The sequence below is a fragment of the Cnephaeus nilssonii genome (genome assembly GCF_951640355.1).
Source record: "Cnephaeus nilssonii genome assembly, chromosome: 23".
Taxonomy (NCBI): domain Eukaryota; kingdom Metazoa; phylum Chordata; class Mammalia; order Chiroptera; family Vespertilionidae; genus Cnephaeus; species Cnephaeus nilssonii.
The window spans coordinates 18,370,961-18,384,063 of NC_137094.1; the positions used below are offsets into that span (position 1 = coordinate 18,370,961).

The 13,103-nt window shown below is 58.5% G+C and overlaps 1 protein-coding gene across 4 annotated transcripts in view; it reads right to left on the bottom strand.

Annotated features, from left to right (window-relative positions):
• The window catches only part of DENND1B (DENN domain containing 1B), a 107,454-nt gene that overhangs the window by 91,687 nt on the left and 2,664 nt on the right, over positions 1 to 13,103 (bottom strand). For 3 of the 4 annotated variants that reach the window (XM_079763520.1, XM_079763521.1, XM_079763518.1), the window contains exon 2: positions 8,792 to 8,856. In XM_079763520.1, the coding sequence (XP_079619646.1) occupies positions 8,792 to 8,856 (65 nt within the window). Of the gene's footprint in view, positions 1 to 8,791; positions 8,857 to 10,994; positions 11,170 to 13,103 lie in introns of those variants that run through there. The other variant, XM_079763519.1, reaches the window with a different exon arrangement.

Sequence of the window (13,103 nt, forward strand, 5' to 3'; positions counted from 1 at the left end):
ACCTTGAAAAAAATTCCCCAAATACAACCACTCCCTCTTCTAAACACCATATCCAAAAGAAACTCACGATCAACAAATATTTTGTGTGTGTGTGTGTGTGTGTTTAATATATTTTATTGATTTTTTTTACAGAGAGGAAGGGAGAGGTAGAGTTAGAAACATCGATGAGAGAGAAACATCGATCAGCTGCCTCCTGCACACCCCCCACTGGGGATGTGCCCACAACCAAGGTCCATGCCCTCGACCGGAATCGAACCCGGGACCCTTCAGTCCGCAGGCCGACGCTCTATCCACTGAGCCAAACCGGTTAGGTTAGAGCAGTGGTCGGCAAACTCATTCGTCCACAGAGCCAACTATCAACAGCACAACGATTGACATTTCTTTGGAGAGCCACGTTTTTTAAACGTGAACTTCTCCTAACGCCACTTCTTCAACATAGACTCGCCCAGGCCGTGGTGTTTTGTGGAAGAGCCACACTCCAGGGGCCAAAGAGCCGCATGCGGCTCGCGAGCCGCAGTTTGCCGACCACGGGGTTAGGGCAACAGATACTTCACTTCGCAGACCCTGAGGACCGCCGGGGTCCCCGGGGATGAAGGCACCCCTGCCCTCGCTTCACTGGCTGTGTCCCACCCGGCGGTGTCTGCGCACGTCCGTACGTTCCTTCCCACCACCGGTCAGGCCACGTTTTACACGCGTCCCACGTTCCGGGGCTGCTCCACGTGAAGGCACGCTCCGCCGGAACACGAGAGGCACCCGTCCCCTGGGTGCGTGTCTGCCACCAGACCAAGACGAAACGGTGTCTGAAGTGACTCATCTCTGGACGCTTCTACGGCTGCAGAAAACACTATCAGATGCACCAGGCCGAGGGCTCGGCGCTTTACTTCCAGATTCAGCCGATAAGGGAGGAGGAAGTCAAAGAGGAAAGGGCCCTATCTGATCTGCACCAGTTCTGCCAGCTCAGGACACAGCCTGTGGTTCGTCACCAACGTCCTTTTAAACAAATTTTATTTTTAATAAAGCATCCCCCTGCTTGGGATGATAAAAATCTACCGCCTTTCAACGGGCTTGGCATGAAAGCTTTTGAACGTATTTTTTTAAAAAATATATATTTTATTGATTTTTTACAGAGAGGAAGGGAGAGGGATAGAGAGCTAGAAACATCGATGAGAGAGAAACATCCATCAGCTGCCTCCTGCACACCCCCTACTGGGGATGTGCCCACAACCAAGGGACAGGCCCTTGACCGGAATCGAACCCGGGACCCTTCAGTCCGCAGGCCGACGCTCTATCCACTGAGCCAAACCGGTTTCGGCCTGGAACATATTTTTATTAAAATCTGAAATACAGGTCTTGGAGATACAGCACCGCCTTTACTTCACTTCACTTTACTTATTTTTAATATGTTTTTATTGATTTCAGAGAGGAGGGGAGAGGGAGAGGGAGAGAGAGAAACATCAATGATGACAGAGAATCATGGATGGGCTGCCTCCTGCACGACCCCTACTGGGGATCGAGCCCACAACCCCGGGCCTACGCCCTGACGGGGAATCAGGCACCCCGCCCCCCAGGTCAAGGGAAGAGGGGGGGAGGGGAGGTGCGGTCATTCACCTGAAAAACCCAGAAGTCACCTTGGATTCCAGCAGCAAAAATAAAGAGCATGTGACCCATAGAAGCACCTACTGAGACAAGTTATAATCCAACCGTTAAAAAATACAGGGTGTCCCCACAAAGAACGTATACACCCTTTAACAGCGGAGAGCGCAATTCTGAAAATGAAATGCCTTTTAATACACACGCCTTTATCATTACTCACGGCGTGTGTGTGCATTTTTTGGGGGACACCCTACATAAACTCCGCAGCATCCCTATGGAAGTAATAATCAACAGATACTGAACGCTGAAATGGGATTTTTAAATACATATATTTTTAAAAATATATCTTTATTGATTTCAGAGAGGAAAGGAGAGGGAAAGAGAGAGATAGAAATATCAATGATGAGAGAGAATCATGGATCGGCTGCCTCCTGCACGTCCCCTAATGGGAATCAAGCCCGCAACCCAGGCATGTGCCCTTGACCAGAATCGAACCTGGGACCCTTCAGTCCTCAGGCGGATGCTCTATCCACTGAGCCACACCAGCCAGGGCAAATACATATATTTTTTTTTATTTGAGAGAGGAAGGGAGAAGGAGAGAGAGAGAATCATGGATCGGCTTCCTCCTGCACGCCCCCCACTGGGGATCAAGCCCGCAACCCGGGCCTGTGCCCTTGACCGGGAATCGAACCGTGACCTCCTGGTTCACAGGTGGATGCTCAACCACGGAGCCCTGCCGGCCGGGCTGAAATGGGGTTTGCCTTTTCCTAGTGCCCCTGCAGGCGGCCCTATGAAGGGGGATGTGCTGTTCGAAGCCAAATAGAGAGTCCAGCGGGAGTCAACGCTTTGCTACATCAAACAAAGGCAGACCCTCTCACAGACACGGTGCTACAGAGCCACGGTGGCCATGGACCCTGGCGGGCAGGTGGGAGAAAAGGGGGTTCGGTTCCCGTCAGCGACCCTGGATACAGGGAACCCCTTCGGCCCGGACGACTCTAATCCATCCAGTGTGTACGGACGGACAGGGAGCCCGAGAGACTTCTCGAATGAGCGCACAGCCCAAGCCAAAACCTGGTAACCACATTTCACTCACAGATTTTTCTTTTTCTTTTTTTTTTTTTCCACGCAGGGCGGTATGCAAAGTGTCCTAAACCACTTCACTGCACGTGTGATTCACCCAAGCTCCACTTCCTAAATGTCGGGGCTCCCCAGGGCGTGGGGCTGTGTGGGTGGGTGCACACGGGTTTCAAGGCGGCCTCCGAAAACAGACATCTACCCCGGCCGGTCTGGCTCAGTGGATAGAGCGTCGGCCTGTGGACTGAAGGGTCCCGGGTTCGATTCCCGGTCAAGGGCACATGCCCGGGTTGCGGGCTCCATCCCCAGTGTGGGGCGTGCAGGAGGCAGCCGATCCATGATTCTCTCTCATCATTGATGTTTCTCTCTCTCTCCCCCTCTCCCTTCCTCTCTGAAATCAATAAAGAAATATATTTTAAAAAATCACCGTTATGCAGTAGCCACGGAAATAACGTTATGGCTGGGGGTCCCCACCACATGAGGAGCGGCATTAAAGGCCGCGGCCTGAGGGAGGTGGAGAACCACTGCCCTAGAGGTTCCCTGAGGCCGGGCCAGCAGGCACAGGCTCGGACGCAGTGTCCGTGTGCAGGTCAGCACACCGCACATTCCGTGAGGGACACCGTGTGTGCTGGGCATGGGCGCACTCCGGGTCAGCGGGACCCCTGCGGGCGAAACGCCCCCCCCCCAGGGCGAATGGGCTGGGAAACGCCTTTGTGCACGGGGCACGGGGCCGCGGGCGAGGTCAGCACCCGCGGGCCTGGCTTCTGATTTCAGAAAAGAGAAAGAGGGGACGGCCGGCGTGGCTCAGGGGTGGAGCATCGACCTGTGAACCAGGAGGTCCCGGGTTCGATTCCCGGTCAGGGCACAGGCCCGGGTTGCGGGCTCCATCCCCAGTGTGGGGCGTGCAGGAGGCAGCCGATCCAGGATTCTCTCTCTCTCTCTCTCTCTCTCTCTCTCTCTCCCTTCCTCCATGAAATCAATAAAAATATTTTATAAAAAACTAGAGGCCCGTTGCACGAAGATTCGTGCAATAGGCCTTCCTTCCCCTGGCTGCCAGCACCAGTTTTCCTCCGGCACCAGGGACCCAGGCCTTCGCTCCAGCCATGGTGGAGAAGCCAAGCCTCTTCAGTCTTCAGTCTTCAGTCTTGACTTGGGTTGGAGCCTTCAGTCTTCGCTCTGTGCCTGCATATGCAAATTAGCCTGCCATCTTTGTTGGGCAAATTTGCATACTCACTCCTGATTGGCTGGTGGGTGTCAATTTGCATATTTTTCTTTTATTAGTGTAGATAAATACCTTGCCCTGCTTGCCCTGGCTGGTTTGGCTCAGTGGATAGAGGGTCGGCCTACGGACTGAGGGGTCCCGGGTTCGATTCTGGTCAAAGGCACATGCCCGGGGTTGTGGGCCCGATCCCCAGTAGGGGACGTGCAGGAGGCAGCCGATCCATGATTCTCTCTCCTCGTGGATGTTTCTATCTCACTCTCCCTTCCTCTCTGAAATCAGTAAGGACATTTAAAAATAAATAAATAAAATAAGTAAATACCTGTACCCCATTCAGCTGGTTCTCGCAGATTTCCTCACGTGACCACAGAGCAGCCAACCGTGTGCTCCTGCGAGGCTGGGAGAGGCCGCAGACCCGGTGATTGAAACCGCAGATCAGATCTGCTCGCCGAGCCACCCAGGAGCCGCCAGGAGCCGCCCCGGGGCACGTTTCCTGGCTTCCCTGGCTGCTCCGGCTGCTCCACGTGCCAGACGGAGACCGGCCGCTCCCATCCCTCCCACCATCCGCCCAGGAGAGAAACACCCGCTTCGGAGAAGCCCTCACCCAAACACCGAAGAGGAAGCTGGCGGGCACGGGGGGGGGGGGGGGGGGGGGGGACATTCCTTAACGGAATGTGTGGTGTGCTCACAGGCAGGTTCGATCCCAGTCAAGGGCACCCGCCTGGGGTGTGGGCTCCATCCCCAGTGGGGGGGGGGGGGGGTGCGTGCAGGAGGTGTGAACCCCAGAGAAGGGGCGACTTCCACCTCCCACCGGGAAGTCACGTCCGGCCTGTGTCCGTCTCTGAAATCGGGGGGCCGTGTGGGGGACCGTGTGGGGGGCCGTGTGGGGGACATCGGGGCGGCGTGGGGACAGGCAGGTCTGTTCCCAGCCCGAGCGGAGCCCTCGCGGCTGGCTGCCCGCCCCTGAGCGCTGGGAAGACGGCAAGAGGGACGCCAGCCGGGGGCCTGGGGAGCCTCCAGGCACAGCCGTGTCACCTGAACGCGGGCCCGGCCCTGTGGGCGGCTGGGACACAAGTGGTGCGGACACTGCGCATCCACAGAAAGAGTCCCCGCCAGCCCGGACCGGTGTGGCTCAGTGGATAGAGCGTCGGCCTGCGGACTGAAGGGTCCCGGGTTCGATTCCGGTCAAGGGCATGGACCTTGGTTGCGGGCACATCCCCAGTGGGGAGTGTGCAGGAGGCAGCTGATGGATGTTTCTCTCTCATCGATGTTTCTGACTCTCTATCCCTCTCCCTTCCTCTCTGTAAAAAATCAATAAAATATATTTAAAAAAAAAAAAAAAAAGAGTCCCCACCAGCCGGCCTGCACCAGACTCGAGTCCGCCCCCAGGCAGGAGACGCACTGGGGGGGGGGGCTACCAACCCCCTCATTGAGGCTGTTTGGAAGGGGGGGGGGCGCTCTACGCAACCATTTCCCCCAAGCCCCATGCAATGTCTCTGACCCGGCACGCGTCCAAACTCGGATCCGACGAAGGCGATCGAGTTCTACGTCAACAACCCAGACCGTGACAGACCGCTAGCCAAAACCGAGGGAACCGTCCCGTGTCCCCGAAGCGATTGCTGACCGGAATGGCTCGGGATACACGAAAGGATTCAAAACCTTCCCGTTCAACAGCGGCCGAGAGAAGCCTGCCTGCCGAGTATCTCACCGTAACGTCGCCGGCCTTCGCCGGCACCCTCTTTACCCCGGGCGCCCTGTGTTCTACCGGATCCGGTGGTCATCAAACATACACACCGCCGTTCCCAGACACGCAAAGAGCATTCTGATTGATTTCCCAACGTCGATTCCTTGCCAGGTGCTTAGCCCATCGGCAGGATCGTCTTCCCGCTCCCCCCTCTGCCGCGGACACCACCGGTGACTATTTTAGGGATGGCCGGGCCCCGGGCAGCGTGGGTTCCTGGGATCCGAGGTGCTGGGGGATTCTGGGAAAGAAACTTCCTGGCCGGATCTCCCGTGACCTACTTTTAGACTTCCTCTTCTGTGAAATAAGCAGCAGCAAGCTTCCTTATGACCCAAGCTGATGTTGTATCTGGGCCCGAAAGCCCCTGGTTCACACAGGTGGTTTCTCAGGTCAATTCCTACCTCAGAAGGGCCTCCGGGTTCCAGGGGTGGGGAACGTCCGGCCCGCGGGCCGTGTGAGGCCCGAGAAATCATTTGCTCTGGCCCTGCCAAGGCCTTAGGGGGTGAGTTCATTAAACGTCGGACCGCCTTAGCTCAGTGGTCGGCAAACTGCGGCTCACGAGCCACATGCGGCTCTTTGGCCCCTTGAGATTTTAGCAAAGGCCAGCTTAGGAGTCCCCTAATTAAGTTAATCACAATGTACCTACCTATATAGTTTAAGTTTAAAAAATGTGGCTCTCCAAAGAAATGTCCATCGTTGTCCTGTTGATATTTGGCTCTGTTGACTAAGGAGTTTGCCGACCACTGCCTTAGCTGGTTTGGCTCAGTGGATAGAGCATCAGCCTGTGGACTGAAGGGTCCCAGGTTCGATTCCGGTCAAGGGCACATGCCCGGGTTGTGGGTTCGATCCCCAGTAGGGGGGTGTGCGTGCAGGAGGCAGCCGGTCCATGATTCTCTCTCATCATGGATGCTTCTCTCTCTCTCTCTCTCTCTCTCTCTCTCTCTCCTTCTCCCTTCCTCTCTGAAATCTTTAATAAAAAGATATTTTAAAAAAATAAAACACACACAAATGACGATGTTTCTAATACGCAGCGGTTCCCACAGGAACAGCCGAAGGACAGGAAGAGAAGAGAAGAGCTACGTGGGAAAATGTAACTGGACAGACCAGTTCCTAAAAGACGGGCGAGGGCAGGCGGGGGGGGGGGGGGTGAGGACGGAGTGGGCCGCTCACGCGTCTCCACGGAAAGGTCACGGTCTGCCTGCCACAGGCACGGAGCGGGCGGCCCCGCGGGCAGCCGGGCCTTCCATGGCGATGACTCTAGCATGCCTGCCTTCATGACTCTAAGAGGCGGTCCAGCAACAACACATCCTAAGAGGCTGGCCTCCCGCTCATCACGGATGCTTTAACTGTGTTTAAAGAAACGATATACCTAGTTTTGAATGTCTGGTGGGTGTCTGCAGACTCACAGGAATTAAAACGTACACCCACGGCAGAAACAGCCCCGGTCCCGGCCGGCCAGCGCGCAGCAGCCAGGGCCGGCCGAGCCCGGACCGCGTGCGGCTTCAACTTCCTGCCTCACGTCAGCCACGCCCCTGTCGCCACAGCTGGGACGGGCGCCTCTATTTTAAGGGGTGCAGCTCCAAATGGCTTACGAGCATATAATTGCTTTTTTTTGTTTTTTTTTAAATAAAGGCATATATATATTTTTAAAAAAGCATATAATTGCTGGCCAGTTTCTGAAGCTGAGAGTGTCAGCTGCCTTTGCACCAAGAATAGAGGGCTCACCTCCCCAGATCCACACCTAAGCCTCGTGCGTCGAGGGTCCGAGCGCACGCCAGGGCCGTGGTCGGCAAACGGCGGCCCGCGAGCCACAGGCGGCTCTCTGGCCCCTGGAGTGTGGCTCTTGCACAAAATACCACGGCCTGGGCGAGTCTATGTTGAAGAAGTGGCGTTAGGAGAAGTTTAAGTTTAAAAAATGTGGCTCTCCAAAGACATGTCAGTCCTTGTACTGTTGACATTTGGCTCTGCTGACGAATGAGTTTGCCGACCACTGCACCAGGGAAATCACACCGGCCATCCCCGTGAAAACATCACACAGGACACGTTGAAAAGGGATGAATCAGGAGTATAGACCTCATTCTCCCCCCCCCCCCCCCCCCGCCCCAACACACACTCGTCCCAATGGTCACACTCTGACCCGGGTGACCTCCTCCAGCACCATCGAGCTAATGCCGAACAAAAATGACCCTCACCAAGGGCTCTGTCTTTCCAGGAAACTGCAGAGGACAGACAGCTGACACCCTTCCCAGGCCTGCCCCACGCCTGCTTCCCCCCGTCCCTCCACCAGGGCCGGGCAAGCGAGGTCATTCCAACAGAAGGGGCTATTCCAGGGCCATCAGGAGGGAACGGGAGTGGCCCCCTCTGGAATGGCGGGGAATTTTCACTGGCGTTGGATCTACGTATTATTTTTTATATATTTTTTTTATTGCGTTTAGAGAGAGAGGAAGAGGGAGCTAGAAACATCCATGAGGAGAGAGAATCATCGATCGGCTGCCTCCTGCACCCCCTCCACTGGGGATCGAGCCCCCAACCCAGGCCTGTGCCCCGCCTGACCGGGAACCGAGCCGTGACCTCCTGGTTCCTAGGTCGACGCTCAACCACGGAGCCACGCCGGCTGGCCTTCGCCGGTGTTTTGTAAAGGAGCTCCCTTCCCGAAGAGGAACGCAAGGAAGTGAAACGTGAACACCCCCCGGGTCGGCGGCCCTGGAAGCGGGGTGTCTCACACACACGGAGACCGAAGCCGCACAGACAACATTCATGGCCCTGGCCGGTGTGGCTCAGTGGATAGAGCGTCGGCCTGCGGACTGAAGGGTCCCAGGTTCGATTCCGGTCAAGGGCATGGACCTTGGTTGCGGGCACATCCCCAGTAGGAGGTGTGCAGGAGGCAGCTGATGGATGTTTCTCTCTCATCGATGTTTCTAACTCTCTATCCCTCTCCCTTCCTCTCTGTAAAAAATCAGTAAAATATATTTCAAAAGAAAGAAAGAAAGAAAATATTCATGATTGCCACCAGCGCAGGGCCGAGACCCAGCATCGATTTCATTCCCAGCCACGCGAGACGGGGGTGCCGAAGAGTCCCACAGTCGGAACCCTCCCGTGTCCGCCCCCCCGGGCACGCGCTGGGACAGGCTCGGTCCGCTCAGGCACGGACCACACGCACGTACCTTCGCCTTCAGAGGCGTGACATTTCACGTTCAAAACCAGGTCAAAGGTTCTTTCTGGGTTTTCCCTAAAGGAAAAAAAAAAAAAAGAGCGCCGTTAGATTCCCGTCCCGTGACGTGCGTCCGCCTCTCTGTGAAGCCGGTGTTTCCGTAACTCGGGAAAGGGGTCTCGTTCTGGTCCCGGTAGGAGCCGGGTGATGGAGGGACCGCCGGGCAGCGGAAACAGCGTTTTGCTGTTGTTGTTTGCCCACTCCAGCAACGTAAGAAAGAGGCGAGGCTCAGGAGCCCCGAGACTCGGGGCAAGACATTCCACCTCTGAGCCTGTGTCTGCCCCTCTAAAGGGGAAAACATCACATCACAGTGTAATTGTGAGGATCAAATAAATTAAATTGTGAGGATCAAATACATGAAACAGTACATCTGAAAGTACCTTATAAAGAATTCAGTGATGCATAAATGAAAAGCATCGTCTTGCCCGGCTGGCGTGGCTCAGTGGTTGAACGTTGACCTATGAACCAGGAGGTCAAGGTTCAGTTCCCGGTCAGGGCACAGGCCCGGGTTGCGGGCTCGATCCCCAGTGTGGGGCGTGCAGGAGGCAGCCGATCCGTGATTCTCTCTCATCACCGATGTTTCTCTCTCTCTTTCTCCCTCTCCCTTCCTCTCTGACATCAATAAAAAATACATTTTAAATATATATCCTTAAGATATATTCTTAAATATACATTTTTTGAATGTATCTATTTTTAAGCGCATCATCTTTATTGTGTGGAATCTAAACGAAAGCCCCACACACAGAGCAGGCCACGCCGTATCAGGAACCACCTGGCTCCGCCCGCCCCTCCCAGACCCCCATCGGCCACCGATCACCCTCCTTCCGTGACACGCGTGGCACAGGCTTCCCTGGACACGTCATTACGCGGCTTGGGCACGACACACACAGACGGCCAGGCCACCCCGACCGGCCTCGCTCTCCGTCCATTATCTGGGGGGGGGGGGGGGGGGTAAGAACACACCTGCCTGGGTGTCCCACTTTCCCACCAGGAGCGGGGCAGGCGGCGCCGCTCAGACACCCACGTCTGTGCCAACTTCTCGGGGATCCCACCGACTCATGGGCTCCGCTTCCCCCAAAACTGAACTGAAATCTAGGGACCCACTTCTTTTTTTCTTTCCAAAACAGAGTCCTGTTTTCATCTCCTTCTGCCGGCAGATCAGAGATGCGCGTCTGATACCCCAGTGGCCATGTGACCAAAGTGTCCCTCTATGTCAGGTCCCCCCCAACCCCCCCACCGACCCCCAACAAGGAGGCCTTCGCGTCTGATCAGACACTGCTCGGCTCCCAAGTAACACATTCTTCTTTTTTTTTTTTTTAATATTATCAAGACAAGCATCTAGAAACAGGAAGTGACCGGCCATGTCCATTAATTCGCAAGCAGATGCACAGCTCCTGGGCCCGCCCCCGTGGTCAGACTCTGACCCCGGTGACCTCCTCCCGCACCATCTACCAGCTAATGGCAACAAGGGGACTTTTTCCATCACCCACCCCCCCCCTCCTCCTCCTCCTCCCAGGAGGTGCAGATCCTGCAGAAAACCCGTTCCAGCGGCAGAATGTCCCTAAGATTCCTGCCTGGGTCTCTCAGGGGCAGACGTGACATCCTGCCCACGGCGGGGGCACCTGTGACATGCAAGAAGCCTTTCCCAGCAGCACAAAGACACAGAGTTTGTCATGATTTTGTAAAGTCTGGGACAGGAGGGGTGGCTGAAAAAAAAATAAAAATAAAAAAGAGGGGGGGGGGGAATAAGAGAAACAAGGGATTCTTTGCCAAGTAAGTTTAGGAAGGAGAGAGAGAGAGAGAGAGAGAGAGAGAGAGAGAGAGAGAGAGAGAGAGAGAGAGAGAGAAGGAAGCAAAATATCGCATCTCATGGACTCGCCCCCGACCCCCTGGAGGCCCCGGAGCGCACCCGGGGCTGCAGGCGGACCCCGCGCGTGAAAACACCGTGCAAGTGGGTGCCGGTGTGCAAGCGCCCTGCACCGATCGCGGGGGGCAGGAGGGCAGGGGAGGGGGGGGGGCGTTGGCCAGCAGAGGCGGCGGAAGGCGGGGAGGGGGGGACCCCCTGGGGCAGAGCCGCCGGGAGCCGCCGGGGAGGCGAGGGGAGCCCCGGCCGGGCGGGGGGGCCGTGGCCAGGCCCGGGCCTAGCGCGCACTCACCGCGTCCTGCTGTCCATGCTCACATGTCGCGGGCGCGCTGCGCTCGGGGGGGCGCGCGGGGGCGGCGGCGGCGGCGCTCGGGGGGGGCCCGTGTCGCCGGCCGCGGCCTCTGTGACAGCAGCGGGCGCCGCCCGTGTCCCCGCCGCCCGCCCGCCCGCGGCCTCGGTTCCTGCGCCGCCGCCGCCGCCGACCAGGAAGTGGGCGGGGCCGGGGGGCCGGGGGCGGGGACAGGGGCGCACCTGGCACCTGACCGCCCCCCGCAGCCCCGCCGCGTCCCCGGCCCGGCCTCCCCAGCGAGCGGCGCCCCCAAAGCCTGGCCCCCGTGGGCGGCGCTTTCCACGCGGAGATGCCCCCCCCCCCGCGCACCGTCCGCCCGCGCGCCTTTGGAGAGGGTGGGGGGTGGGGGTCCCCCAATGGGACAGGTTTTCCGCTTCAGCTTCGCCCTTTGGCCACGCAGGTGCTTTGGCTTTGAATGGGAAGCCTGGCCCCCCTCCTGCCCCTGCTCCGGCCAGGGCCTGGGGACCCCTGTGTGCAACCCAGCACCCCCCCCTCCTGCCCCTGCTCCGGCCAGGGCCTGGGGACCCCGGTGTGCAACCCAGCACCCCCCCTCCTGCCCCTGCTCCGGCCAGGGCCTGGGGACCCCGGTGTGCAACCCAGCACCCCCCCTCCTGCCCCTGCTCCGGCCAGGGCCTGGGGACCCCGGTGTGCAACCCAGCCCCCCCCCCTCCTGCCCCTGCTCCGGCCAGGGCCTGGGGACCCCGGAGTGCAACCCAGCCCCCCCCCCTCCTGCCCCTGCTCCGGCCAGGGCCTGGGGATCCCGGTGTGCAACCCAGCCCCCCCCCCCTCCTGCCCCTGCTCTGGCCAGGGCCTGGGGACCCCTGTGTGCAACCCAGCCCCCCCCCCCCTGCCCCTGCTCCGGCCAGGGCCTGGGGACCCTGGAGTGCAACCCAGCCCCCCCCCCCTCCTGCCCCTGCTCCGGCCAGGGCCTGGGGACCCCTGTGTGCAACCCAGCCCCCCCCCACTCCTGCCCCTGCTCCGGCCAGGGCCTGGGGACCCCGGTGTGCAACCCAGGGGGCTCCCCCGCTCCCCATTCCGGAGCGCCCACCCACCCACGTGCACCTGCCAAATAGGCCACCCAGGGGCCCACGGGTCGGGGCGTGCACAGGATGGGGTGTTGCAGACCCGCCTGCACGCGCAGCGCCAGCGAGGACCGCGTTCTGTTATTTTGGTTTTGCTTTTGTTTTTTTTTTGTGAATGTGTTCAGGCCGCCTCTGCTGGTGTTTGCTGTTTCCATTGATGTCAGAGAGGAAGGGAGAGGGAGAGGGAGAGAGAAACATCCATGAGGAGAGAGAGTCATGGGTCGGCTGCCTCCTGCACGCCCCCCACTGGGGATCGAGCCCGCCACCCTGGGCATGTGCCCTTGGCCAGAATCGAACCCGGGACCCTTCCGTCCGCAGGCCCACGCTCTATCCGCTGAGCCACACCAGCTAGGGCGAGGACTATGCTTTGGACACACGCACAGCGGTGGGTGCAGGGGAGGCCTGGGGAGCCACTGAGGCCAGAGGGGGGGGGAGGGGGGCACTAGATGCAGCCAACAGGTCAGCGCAGGGGCAGGAGGGGAGCAGGTGATGGCACGCCGGGGACTTGTCATAACGCCAATGATGGACACTTCGACCCGCACTTTCTCGACGGAGAGGCTGCAAGCTAGGCCAGGAGGCCATGGGCAGGTCCACCTGGTGCTCTGAGTGAGGCCACCTCACCGCCCCCCCCCCCCCTCTTCTGTACCTTCATCCCCAGGCTCCCAGGGAGAAGACACGAGGAAAAGTCTCATGGAGAACCTTCCACAGACTGTCCAGGGCTGGACCCCCCGCGGGGACACCTTCTGGAAGCTTCTCCCACAAGGGTCACCACCCAGGACGCCTGGACGCTGTTAGTCACCGGGACAGGGCAGTGGCTTCCGACGCGGCTCTGGCACAAGGTAGGAGGAGGGGAGGAAACGGAATGTGGTTTGCAGAGGGTGAGTCATGACAGGTCCAAGCCCAAGGCCTAAGCCTCAGGGACTCAGAGCAGAATTTAGGCTCCAGAGCCTAAAAGGAAACGGGGTGACGC